Source organism: Dasypus novemcinctus, chromosome 1, assembly GCF_030445035.2.
Source record: "Dasypus novemcinctus isolate mDasNov1 chromosome 1, mDasNov1.1.hap2, whole genome shotgun sequence".
Lineage (NCBI taxonomy): Eukaryota > Metazoa > Chordata > Mammalia > Cingulata > Dasypodidae > Dasypus > Dasypus novemcinctus.
In genome coordinates this window covers 42360492-42374641 of record NC_080673.1, presented here as the reverse complement: position 1 = coordinate 42374641, position 14150 = coordinate 42360492, and the positions used below count along the sequence as shown (strand labels likewise).

The window sequence follows — 14150 nt, the reverse complement described above, 5'->3', positions numbered from 1 at the left end:
TTGTGCAGGTCAGTCTACAGAGACTGAAAAGGCATTTTCTTTTTTCCCTCCTCCCTCTTTTTTTGTTAGCTCCTGGCATTCAAGGAAAATTCAGTCATAACATTAGCTGGATACAAGCTTAAGGAACAGATGTCACAGTCTAAATTCCAACACATTAAAATATCAAAATGACCAGGTTTCAACAAAAAGTTACAAAACATACAAAGAAACAGGAAGTGATGGCACAGGCGAAGGAGAAGAGTAAAGCGTTAGAAACCATTTATGAGAAGGACCAGACCTAGGACATACCAGAAAAAGACTTTCAAAGCATGATCCTAATTATGCGCAAAGAGCTAAAGAAACACATGGACAAAGAACTAAAGGAAATCAGGGAAATAATAAATGAACACAGGGTATATCAATGGAGAGGTGGAAATTATGAAAAGAAACTAAACAGAGCTGAAGACCACAATGACAGAAACTTTAAATTCCCTGTAAGACTTCAAGAGCAGATTGGAGCTGGCAGAAGAAAGAATCAGTGAACTTGAAGATAAAACCAATGAACTCATCCAGTCTGAGAGGCAGAAAGAAGAAAGAATGCATACCAAAATACATGTCATGGGAGACCCAGGAGAAGAAAGAGAAAAGGGAGCAAAGAGAAAATTCAAAGAAATAAAGGAGAAAACTTTCAAATTTAACAAAAGAAATTAATATATACACCCAAAATACTCAATGACCCCCAAACAGATAAACCCAAACAGGCCCAAACTGAAGCATATTATAATTAAATTGGCAAATGACAAAGATAAACAGGGTATTCTATAAGCTGCAAGAAATGCAAAATGTAACGATAAATCAGTGGTTTTGGACTCATAATGCATAAACATGTAATTTGTTACAAGAACTACATTAAAGGGGTAGGAGACAGAGTGGTATAGGAAGATAGAATGTGTATACTATTGCAGTTAAATTGGTACCAAAGCAAAAGAGAAGGTTATAGATTTAGGATGCTAAATTGAAGCCTCATGGTAACCACAAAGAAAATATCACAGAATATGCAAACTTATGGAGACAGAGAGTAAAGTAAAGGCTAGCAAGGGCAGGGGGCAGATCATGGGAAATTAATGCAATATGGGTATAGGGTTTCTGCTTAGGGTGAAAGAAAAATTATAGTAATGGATGGTGGTAAGGGTAATGCAACATTATAAACATGATTAATCCACTGAATAGTATGTTTGTGAGGGGACGGAAAGATTTATTTATTTATTCTCCCCTACCCTTTGTTGTTTGCACTCACTATATGCTCTCTGTGTCTGCTCGACTTCTTTTTAGGAAGCACTGGGAATCTTACCTGGGAAGCAGGCACCCAACTGCTTGAGCCATCTCCATTCCCGTTATTTTGTTTTTAGGAGGTAACAGGGATAGAACTCAGCACCTCATAGGTGGGAAGCAGGTGTTCAACGACTTGAACCACATCCACTCCCATAAATTAATATTCTTGTTCATAGGAAATGCACATATGGAAATATTATGTGTTCAATATGATATATATAAACTGCTCTCAAATGTTCAGAAGATAGATTGACAGTAAAGGAGAGGGAGGGAGTGAGGGAGGGAACAAGCGATAGGGGAAAGGTGGCAGCATGTTAAAAACTGTTGGATCTGGGTTTCTAGGGAGGTAGGGAATGTTGGAATTCTCTGTATGGGGTTTGTATTATTTTTCCAACTAACCTGTACGTTGGAAATTATTTCAAAATAAATAGCCTTTAAAAATAAAAAAAAAAACACAGATCAGAACACACACATGCAAAATTAAATGCAATAAATAATCCTGGACTGGATCAAATAACAGAGGAAAAAAGCACAAATGGACATTATTGGGACACACAAAAAAAAACTGGTACATAGACTAAAAGCTTTAAATCAATGTTAAATGTCTTGAACTTGATAACCTTACTTAAGGCATTTACATAAGTAAATATCCTTGTTCTTAGGAAATGTACATGGACATATGACATATTATGTGTTCAAGGAGCATAATGCATACAATCTAATCTCAAATATTTATAAAACAGATAGATACATGAAAATGTGACAAAATGCTAAAATTGGTGGATCTTGGTATCTTGGTGACGGGGAAGGATATGTTGGAATTCTCTATATGAATTTTGTATTATTGTTGCAACTATCCTGGAAGTTTGAAATTATTTCAAATGAAAAGTAAAAAACAAAAACAAAAAAACTTGTAAATGAATGTCCATAGCAGCATTATCAAAAAGTTAGAAACAAACCAAATGTCTATCAACTGATGAATGGATAAACAAAGTGTGGTATATGAACACAATGGAATATTATTCAGGCATAAAAAGCAATGAAGAACTTGTACTTCCGACAACATGGGTAAACTTTGAAAATATTTCTTTTTCTTCTTTTGGAGGTAAAGAAATTGTTCTAAAAATAGATAGTGGTGATGACTGCATAACTCTGAGAATATACTAAAAACCATTAAACTGTACATTTCTTCTTTAAGCCTATTTTATGTTTATTTTTAAGTTTTATTTTTTTATGTTTGAGACAAATGATATGCTCAATTCCAAGAGAGTAAATTCATTCTAAAAACCATCAAATCTAAAATGTTTATTAAGGAAAAGTAGTGTTAAAAAACATCTGTGCAATAAAACTTTCCAAAGAAATGAATATGGAATATTCAACTATTCCAAATGTCTTTTTTAAATATACTATTATCTTTCTACAGCTATTGTCAGGCTACTTAGGTCCTAACAAGCAAACAACATCTTATGAGAACCAAAACAGAAAAGAAAAAAAAAAAAAAAGGAAAGATAAAATCAAAAGCAGAAATATCTATCAAAGAAAGTTTTGGTTGAAAGAGGCAGACCAATGTAATATTAAGGTTAAAAAGTTCCCATAAATAACATAATGAACTTCTGTAACATCTGAAACATTACAGATATTCTACCAGACAAACTGTTATTTATAAACTACTTAACAGTATATAAGTCATAATGGCTGAGAGAGACATAATTGGGTAACTCACAAGTGAGGAATAAATGCCTAGTATTTTTCAGAGTTACTCTCATTCTATACACCAGATGCACAAGAGACAATGGTAGGGAAATGTAATACTAGAGAAAGATGTTAAGAAAGACAGAAAGTAAGGAGTAAACATATACAAACACCTATTTAAGGATACAAAGATAAATTCATGGGACAGCATGGCTTATGTCCTTGTTCCATTGCTGTCCCAATCCATGAATGGACAACTTTCTTAACCTCTTTATGCATCTATTCCTTCATCTCTAAATCAGTTAAGAGAAAGGACAGTTGTTGAAAGGATTAATTCAGTTCATGCAGTGAAACTTCTACCTAACACAGAACCTGTCAGCGATGTTTACAGGGCTATACTTTGGAGAAGCAAAGAAAAGGAGAACACCAAATGATTTCCTTAAGGTTTACTTACTGCAGCACTCCTTCCCGGAAAGTTGAAAAATGCATCAGGACCATACTTCTGAGGCATGTGCTTTAATACAGACAGCAACTTCCCAGCATGTGGAGGCTACGAAAATAGTAATTTATTCACCACATTATTCACCATAAAACAAAAATACATGTTAATAAAGTCATGTTTTAAACACACAAAGAACAATCAAATATTAGCTAAAAGAAAAACCTGTAAAATAATTGAAAATGTTATTTTCACCTCAAAGAAATAAGCAACAATCTCTATGCTGCTTTTTCCTTTGTAATACTTTGGAACATATTACGTATCTATACATATGAGGCAATATCATCTGATTCTTGAAACTTTTCCACACTGCAGCAAAATGGTGTTGTTGTTTTTTTAGAGCAATGGCTCTTTTTTTTTTTAAGATTTATTTATTTTATTTACTTTATTTATGCCCTCCTTCCACCAGATTATTCGATCATCTGTCTGCTCGTGTTCTCAAGGAGGCACAGAACGGAACCCGGGACTTCCCATATGAGAGGGGGGTGCCCAACAGACCAAACCACATGTACTCCTGTGGGATGCAAGGTTTGCTGGCTTCTGGTCTCTGCTTGTTGTGGTGGGGGTGATGTCTAGTTGCTTGTGGCACAGGGTGGAGTCTAGCTCATTGCATCGGAAGGCAACAGCTTTGGGGCTCATTGTGGCAGTTGGCGGCTTTCTAGTTCGCTGTGGTGGTGGCAGGTGGCTTTCTAGCTTGCTGTGGCAGGAGGCAGTGTCTACTTATCTTCTTTTAGGAGACACCAGGACGGAACCCAGGATCTCCCATGTGGTAGGCAGGCACCCAAATGGTTGAGGCACATCCACTTCCCAAGAATGGTCTTTTAAAAATATAAACTATATCAAACCACCCCATCACCTCCTACCTTGAATACTTTTTAATTTAATAATGCTTTACTATGTGCCACTATTAAAGGTGCTTTAAAATCACTGAAACATTTTAACCTCATAACCACCTTATGGAGTGGTACTACTATTATCCCCATTTTACAGAGGAGGAAACTGAGGTACAGGAACATGTTCAAGGTAGAAAGGTAGTTAAGTGGCAGGGTGGGGATCAAAACTCAGTCTAATTCCATGCTTTTAACCACTGTACTTTCACTTTTATATTATGCTCTCTCTCCTCTAGCTTCCCACTACCTTTAAATTTTTTTTTTATCACCCACCCTTGCAGCTTTTTGCATGCTATCTGCTCTCTGTGTCCATTCGCTGTGCAGTCTTCTGTGTCTGTATTTTTTTTATTTCCCCTCCCCCCTTGTGGCTTGCTTGCTGTCTGCTCTCTGTGTCCATTTGCTGAGTGCTCTTCTGCGTTTTTTTGCTTTTTGTTGCATCACCTTGCTGAGTCGGCTCTCCGTGGCACATGCGGGCCGGGTGGCACTTCACAGCGTGCTGGTGAGTCTGCCTTCACAAGGAGGCCCTGGGACACGAACCCAGGGCCTCCCATATGGTAGACAGGAGCTCAACTGATTGAGCCACAGCTGCTTCCCATCCCTTAAATTTATGCACAAAACTTTTATGATACTGCATGGTCTGGCCCCTGTCTACCTCTTGAGCCCCATTTTGCATCTCACTCTCCCCCACTTCTTTCTGCACTCCATCCACAATGCCTTCTCTCATTTCTCTCATAATAGAGCCTTAACTAAGCTATTACCTCTTCTTGAAATGTTCCTACTAGGCCTATTCCATTCTCCTCAATCAAGTAAATCTACCCATCTTTAGAGCTCATCTTAATGATCACATCCTTAGGGAAGTCTTCCCCTTCCCTGACCTTCTGAGACCTTCAGTCCAAAATATACCCCTACTAAATAGCATGTACAAAAGCTGTGGGGTTACATTTATTTACTAATGCTTCTTTGGCCCACAAATCTCCTCCAATACATGAAACAATGAACAAGTAAAGCAAAAATAGTTTATTTACATTTACAAGGAAAAGCAAAAGACAATGAGATATGCATTATCCTAATCAACTTAAAGAAAGTAAGATAAAGTGTAGATCCACTCTCTGTTAAAAGGTTAAAAGTTCTAAACGGTCAAGCTATAAGTCAAATCACTTATTTGCCTTCATTCTATTTTAGAAGTTGCTCTGAGTTATACTACTAATTGTCAATAGTGTGACAACCTTTCAACTAAATAGTAAGTGGAAAGTAAAACTGGAAAGCTTCATTTTTAAGTGATTAAGAAATTTTCAGTTAAGTACAATGCTCAATTATAAACGTGTACTAAAAAATAACTACAAACTGTTTTTTTAAAAATCATTCCTCCAAATTGCCTCTACAAAAACTAACCAGCAAAAGAACACATTAAGATAAGCATTTTCTTCCATAGGCACTGCTGGTGGGAATATACACTACAAAAGCCTTTCAGAAAACAATTTAGCAAGCAGCATAGTTTAAGAGTCTTTAAAAATATTCACATCCATTGATGCATTATTTCCACATGTAAAAATCTATAGTAAAGTAATAATCAGAAAAGCAGGTATAGATTTAGACATAAGAATTTTTCACCACACTTCTGTGATAGCAAAAGATGAAATAAACTGAATATTTATTTTTTAAAATAGGTAAATAAATATGATAAATGTCTCTTTCTCTTTACTAATAGTTTGTTATTTTTTTTCCATATCCCCTAAACCTATTCTCATTCCCTTCCCTCTTCTCATTGGCAACTATATTAACATATTTAATCCTTTTGTATGTGCTCCTTCAAAAATGTGTTTCTGGGTGCTTCTACTTATAATTTAAATAACTAGTGTTGAGTTAAATACATCATTCTGTTTCTTACTGTCAATATTTTCTGCATCTCTTCATGTTAATCCAAGCATTGATTCTAAACACTGTATAATCTATCCTATGCTTCTAACACATTTTACCTATCCACTCTCCTAATGATCTACACCCATAGTGACAATTTACTGCCACCAAAAATAATGATTCAGTGAATATTTCAAATACATTTCCTTATGGAATTATGAAAGAATTCCTTGGAATATATACCCAGGAAAAAAATTGCTAAGTTATGGGTATGAGTGTAATTTATGTGACCACCTAGTGCTAGATTCCTCTTGAGTTTGGCAACACTAGTGTTCATTCCTACTAACAGCACCCAAGATTTAAAGTAGCCCTATCTCCACAACTATACTTGACATTATCCAACTTTATTTTTTTATAATAAAAGATAGAAAGTGATATCAATATTGTTTTAATTTGAATGTTTCTATTAATGATTTTGTGTTTATTTGATTCTTAGGTTCTACCTTTGTCAATAAATATCTGTTTAGATCTTTTGGTACTTTCTTATATATAATTTCCTATATTCACCTGTATAATAAAAAAGGTATTATTATTTATTTAGAAAAATAAAGTATTTGAATATTAAAAAAAACCAAAATCAAACCACTTTACTTCCTCTTCTGAATATGACATAGTAACAGGACCTGGACTTAACAACCCACCATAAACAACCAGAAAACTGGAGAAAATGTATGAAATAAACACTGTTTTCAGATATGGAATGAGAGGTAATAAAGAACTCTGATCATTAAGGAAAGGGAAACAAATAAGCCATATGAGTATCATAACTTTCTACCTAGAAGCAATTTTCATACCACTACACAGAAAAAGGGAATGCAAATAGAACTTGAAGGTCTTGCTGAATTGAAGTGACAGAGCAAGTACCAGGAGTCTGAAGTGGCTATAAAAGGCAGAGTACTGCAGAGGAAGGAAATATGTAGAGAAGAAGCTCCAGAAACTTGTATTTAGTCTTTGGCTCAGAATCAAACTGTGCTTGCCTATGATAAAACTTGACAAGATGAAGCCAAGATACTGAGGGGTATGTAAGTCAAAGAATTCCCAGAGCTAGTACACAGCCAGGAGTTGTTTTGGCATTGTGGGGAGACCACAATCCTATGCTATCTCTCGTTCCACACCTGAGACTTAGGGACATTAAGTAGAGACCCTAGAAAGGCCAGGCCTAAGTAGTAAAGCTAAACTAGTCCTAGAGTAACAGCTACTCTAGACCCCAAGAAAAAAATAAATAAATGAACACTTTAAAACTACCAGGAAAGGATAAAGTTAATCCAAAATAACTTAACCCACCTGTCAGAACAAAGTCTAACAATCTTAAAAGGAATATGACAAAATATAGCACTCAATAAATTACGATTCACTATGTCTACCAAAACTATGCCTATAATCATTAGCCATAAGCAGGAAAATGTGACCCATAAGTAGGAGCAAAATCAGTGAGTAGAAACAAAACCAGAAAATGACAGATTATAGAAATAGACAAGAACATTAAAGCAACTATTAAAATATGCCAAATATTCTCAAGGATTTAAAGGAAAATGTAAACATAATGAGGTAAGAAATATAACACATTAAGAAGAACCAAACAGAACACACTTCAGAAGAAAAGCTCACTTAACTTGAGAATATAACAACAAAAGCAATCCAAAATAAAGCATAAAGAGAAAAGATAGGGGGGAGGGGGCAGAGTGAACAGAATCCAAGTGACCTGTGACACAATATCCAGAGGTCTAACAAACATGTAATTGGAGTCCCAAGAAGATAGAAATGGGGAGAAGCAAGGACAAGAAAATAATAATAGCCAAAATTTTTCCAAATTTGATGAAAATTATAACCCACAGATGCAAAAACTCTAATAAGTATAAAGACTAAGTAAAACACACCAAAAAAACAATCACATTGCTGAAAACCAGAATAAAATCATAAAAGCAACCTGAGAACTGGAGTGTGATAAACAAGCAAAGCAGTCTATTCAATTTAACACATTGAATTAAAAGTTTATCATTGCAACCCACAATGTAGATACATATAATCAGACCTAGATTAAGGATCAGCTGCTCAAGCAGGTGCCAATCTCTAAAGAGCACTAAAATAAGGCTGGAAATGTACAAAGAAAAAAAATAGAGAAAATAATATTTACTAGAACTCCTCTAAGGGACAGCTAACTAAGTAGTAATGATAAGTGGTAACAGTTTGATAAGCCATGTGGAGTTCACAATGAATTCACTACCATCACCACTACCACCACCCCTTGCAAAAGACCACTATTTACATCTAAGGAATTAACTGCAAAGCTTTGTTTGAGTGGGTCATTCAAGATTAAGGCCACAGCTAAATTATTCAGATCAATAGAAAGAGAAGCTAGGTGGTGCTACCTATAGTCTTCTTGCTCTGTTCTTTCCTCTAAATAAATGGTGACTCTATACTTAAAGAACAATTTAAAGAACTGTTATGAGCTTTCCTGAAACACCCAGTTCTATTAGACCACCTTCGTATTTCCTCATAGCTAAAGTAGATACATAGACCTAAATGCTATTTTAACTCACCTCTTCCCTTCAATTTAACATTTACCCCTGTGTATTAACATTATTTATTTACAAGTTACTAATATGCTTGGAGTGGGGGATACTTTCAAATACCATAGTATTAGATATTCTTACCCATTGTCCTTTATCTCCTTGAAGTTTACTGAAGAATAGCTTTAGTTCCCGAACTGTCAAATTATAGCTAGCCAGCACTCCCAACATGTCAACTAAAAGATCTGGAAACAAAAGAAAGCAATAAAATAATTAAGTCAATTATATTTCTTGAACAATTAAGATATACAATGCTTACTTAACGATCTGGACACTGAAGTATCAGGAACATGATAAATGCTCAAATATTTCTTAAATATTGCTCAATGAAATAAGAAACATACATTATTTAACAATTAACTTCTTCACATACATTGTACTATACAATAAGTCATACCTGCTATCATATTGTCAACTTTTTCAATTTCCCCAAGCACTTTTTCAACAAGGCCTACTTCAGTACAGACTTGAAGATTTCGTATGCTTTTCTTCAGAATAGCTGTAAACATACTCCAGACTTCAGCTTGGCAAGTAATGTCACATTTTTCCAGTAGGTCCACCATGCAAATGATACTCTCGCCTTCTTGGATAATGAAATTCATTTCTAAATCAAACTGTCCTCCTACCAGCTTCCAAAAAAAAAAAAAAATTAAAAGCATTACTACTGCTTCAGTTTCACTACAGCACACCATGAATCTTAATTTAGCAATAACACATTCTTCTTTACCCTTATAATTTTAAGAAATTAATTTTTAAAACACAGCTCTAAAATAATAAAGATTCTAAAGAAATCTTCAAGATAAGTTAGCACAAGAGTCAAATAAGACTAAGAATATAAAAACTGAAATATTTTTCAACAAAACACAAACATAAGATGTCTTAGGTAAGTCAGTGTCTTCTGCTAGCTCTGTAATTGCTTTTTTTTTTTTAATTTCTCTCCCCTCCCCCGCCCCAGTTGTCTGCTTTCTGTGTCTATTTGTTGCGTGTTCTTTTTTTTTCCCTATTCCCTTCTCTCCCCTCTCCCCCCCCAGTTGTCTGTTCTGTGTGTCTATTTGCTGCGTGTTCTTCTTTGTCCGCTTCTGTTATTGTCAGCAGCATGGGAATCTGTGTTTCTTTTTGTTGCGTCATCTTGCTTTGTCAGTTCTCCGTGTGTACGGCACCTTTACTGAGCAAGCTGCACTTTCTTTCACGCTGGGCGGCTCTCCTTGAGGGGTGCGCTCCTTGCAAGCATCAGCCCTGCATGGCAGGGCACTCCTTGCGTGCATCAGCACTGCATGTGGGCCAGCTCCTCACGGGTCAAGGAGGCCCGGGGTTTGAACCGCAGACCTCCCATGTGATAGACGGACGCCCTATTCACTGGGCCAAGTCTGCTTCCCATGCTGCGTGTTCTTCTTTTGTCCACTTCTATTGTTGTCAGCAGCACAGGAATCTGTGTCTCTCTTTGTTGCGTCATCTTGCTGTGTCAGCTCTCCGTCACCAGGAACCAAACCTGAGACCTCTCATTTGGGAGGCTAGTGCCCAATCACTTGAGCCACTTTCATTCCCTCCTGGTTGCATGCTCTGCTGGTGGCATCACCTGCTAGTTGTGGCATCTGCTGGATGGGGCATCAGGTCATTGCAGCATCTGCTCATTGCAGCATCTGTTCTTTGTGGCATCTGCTTGTTGCAGCAGTTGCTGTGTCTGCTTGTTGAGGTGTCTGCTCATTGCAGCATCTTCAGCATCTCCTGGTTGCAGTGTCTGCTCATTGAATGCATCTGTTCATTGCAACATCTGCTCGTTGCGGCATCTGCTTGTCTTCTTTAGGCAGCACTGAGAACCGAACCCAGGACCTCCCATGTGGGAGGTGGGCACCCAATTGCTTGAGCCACATCAGCTCTCCCAGAAATAAACATTTTAAAACTCCTGAAAACAGTTAAAGGACTGCAGTTAAAGGATAAACACTAAATGAAGGAAATGCTTCTTAAAAGTGGTAGGGTCTCATGGCACACTAGCAGGACCCTCTCCTACCACACACAAGCTAGACATATAGCTGGTCTGTGCTACCAGTGCCTCAATCTGGTTCTGAATGGAGCAAAGCAGCCTCATGCACAAAGTGGGAGCATGTGTCTGCTCCAATCTGTCTGGTGGTTGCCTGAATGAGTTGCTATCCCAGAACTTGCCCTGTGCATAGACATTTCACTGAGCTCTCAACAGAATGCTATGGAAGAGCAGTCAAGTCATATTGCCTGGGGCAAGGGATTACTGGCTGTAGGACATACACAGCAGTGCCCAGGACTGTGAGGAAACGCTTTCTTAGGGAAGTAGGGACATTTGTATGTGTGTAAATGGGAGATTCACAGGGACATTCATGGGGACTACCAGCACATGCCCCAGACAAGACCCATACTTGGAAAAGATTAGAAAAGCCCCTGTGCTTTGGCCTGGAGTTATTCTCAGGCAAACCACTATACAGAAAGCCCTGAAGGTGAGAGCACTTGTGCAGGTCAATCTACAGAGACTGAAAAGGCATTTTCTTTTTTCCCTCCTCCCTCTTTTTTTGTTAGCTCCTGGCATTCAAGGAAAATTCAGTCATAACATTAGCTGGATACAAGCTTAAGGAACAGATGTCACAGTCTAAATTCCAACACATTAAAATATCAAAATGACCAGGTTTCAACAAAAAGTTACAAAACATACAAAGAAACAGGAAGTGATGGCACAGGCGAAGGAGAAGAGTAAAGCGTTAGAAACCATCTATGAGAAGGACCAGACCTGGGACATACCAGAAAAAGACTTTCAAAGCATGATCATAATTATGCTCAAAGATCTAAAGGAAATCAGGGAAATGATAAATGAACACAGGGAATATCAGTGGAGAGGTGGAAATCATGAAAAGAAACTAAACAGAGCTGAAGACCACAATGACAGAAACTTTAAATTCAAGACTTCAAGAGCAGGTTGGAGCTGGCAGAAGAAAGAATCAGTGAACTTGAAGATAAAACCAATGAACTCCAGTCTGAGGGGCAGAAAGAAGAATGCATACCAATATACAGGTATGGGGGTCCCAGAAAAAGAAAGATAAAAGGAGGCAGAGAGAAAATTCAATGAAATCAATGCTGAAAACTTTCAAATTTAACAAAAAACGTAAACATATACATCCAAGACACTCAATGACCTCCAAACAGCATTATTGTATTTTTAGTTTGTAACTCCACTTTTTACTTCTTACAGGATGAAAGGTAAATGCACAAAATGTAACGATAATCAGTGGTTCTGGACGGAAAATGCATAAACATGTAATTAGTGACAAGAACTACATAAAGGTGGTGGAAAAGAAGTGTCTGGGAACACTGTTCATGTATTTTATATAAATTAAACTGGCATCAAAGAAAATGAGATTATTATAAATTGATGATATTAAATTTAAGATACAGGTAACTACAAAGAAAATACCAGAGAATATGCAACCTCATAGACAGAAAGTAAATTGCAGGTAGATAGGGGCATGGAGCTGGGGCAATGAGGAGTTCATTCATAATTGCTGTAAAGTTTCTGTCTGGGGAGATGGGAAAGTTTTAGTAATGGCATGTGGTAAAAGTTCTGCAGTAATGTAAATGTGAAAAATCCTATTGAATGGTATGCTTGGGAGAGGTTGAGATAAGAATATTTGTTTATATATATTGCCACAGTTCTAAATAAGAAAAAAATAAAGCAACTAAAGAGACAATGATAATTAAATGCAATGCATAATCCTGGGTGGGATCTAGCAAAGCAAGAAAAAGGCTCAGAGTAGTGTTATTGGGATATAAGAAAAAATTGGAATATAGACTGTAAGCTTTATATCAATGTTAAATTTTTGAACTTGATAACTACAAAAGTTGGTTTCATTGAGTGAATATCCTTGTTCTTAATAAATGTACATGGCAGTATTAAGTGTTCAAGGATCATGATGTATACAACCTACAAGCAAGTTTCAGAAAATGAACTGACAGATAGAGTGGAGGATGGCTAGATGGATGGAATGATATGAGCAAAGGTGGCAAAATTTAAAGGTGGTGGATCTGGGTAGGTAGAAATAGAGGTAAAGTAGAGTTCGCTGTAAGACATTTTAATTATTTTTGTAGCTGTTCTATAAGTTTCAAAGTAGTTCAAAATAAAAAGTTTAAAAAAAATAAAATTCATGGAAGAATATACCAAAAATAGGGTGAATTTTGCTGTATTTAATTACATATCAATAAACCTTATTTTAAAATTAAAATATGTGTGTGTATACACACACACACACACACACACATACAGGACATATAAGATAAAACTTTCCTAAGGTACCTACGGAAAAATTTTGATAAATGAAGAGATATCCAAATCCGTGTCTAGGAATATTAAATCCTCTCATGTTGTTAACTTTTCACATATTAATTTATAAATTCAGCATAATACCATTAAAAAACCCAGTGGGATTTTTTTTAAACTGGACAAAAGTTTTTATTTGTTTGTTATTCTTTATATTTCATTTGGACAAAGGTTTTAATTTCAATCTGGGAATTAAATATATGAAACTAGTCAAGGGAAATTCTACACAAAAAGAGGTTATGAGGAACAGATGTTAACATAAAAATAAATTCAATATAGGATTAAACTGGCATCTCAATAATTAAAAAGATCTATGGCAATGTTTATTTTTTTTTAATTAGGGTTGGATCCTTGCTTCATGTCATACACCAAAATAAACTCAGAATAAGTAAAAAAAAAATTAAAATTAAATTGGAAGACTCAAGATATAAGAAATTTACAATAAGAAAAAAATCAATACAACTTTATAGACATAAAAAGTATAAAAGGAAATGACGAAAGCATTTTCATTTGGAAAAAGAAAAATATTAGGAACACATAAACTGTTAATTCACAAAAGAAGCACAAATGATGAATAATACCAATGGAGAAACATTTACTAAAAAAAAATTTACTACATAAAAGTCAGCTATTTTAACATATAATAGGAGAGGGTGTGGGGGGCATTATATGGGAATCCCCCATATCTTCTATGGCTTTTTGGTAACCAAAAGCTTCTTAGAAAATGAAAAAAAATAAAAAATAAAAAAAATAAACCCACTGGGGGAACATAACATAAGGAATTGTCAATATACAGAAAAGAGAACAGATCTTCTGATGATGAAAGGCACAAAATTTTTTAAATTTATTTTTATTTATTTTATTTTGGCTTTGTTTGGGGGCAGGGGGAGTGAATTCCAAAAAGGTTGCAACTGTGGCAGGGGAAGATCACTATACAG

The 14150-nt window shown here is 35.9% G+C and overlaps 1 protein-coding gene across 4 annotated transcripts in view; it reads right to left on the bottom strand.

The window, feature by feature from the left end:
* The window catches only part of LRBA (LPS responsive beige-like anchor protein), an 891557-nt gene that overhangs the window by 781183 nt on the left and 96224 nt on the right, over window positions 1-14150 (bottom strand). For all 4 annotated transcript variants that reach the window (XM_058282502.1, XM_058282620.2, XM_058282452.2 and 1 more), the window contains exons 3-5: window positions 9277-9508; window positions 8964-9064; window positions 3458-3553 (exon numbers count right to left, since the gene is read on the bottom strand). In XM_058282502.1, coding sequence (XP_058138485.1) covers window positions 3458-3553; window positions 8964-9064; window positions 9277-9508 — 429 coding nt within the window. The remainder of the gene's footprint in view (window positions 1-3457; window positions 3554-8963; window positions 9065-9276; window positions 9509-14150) is intronic.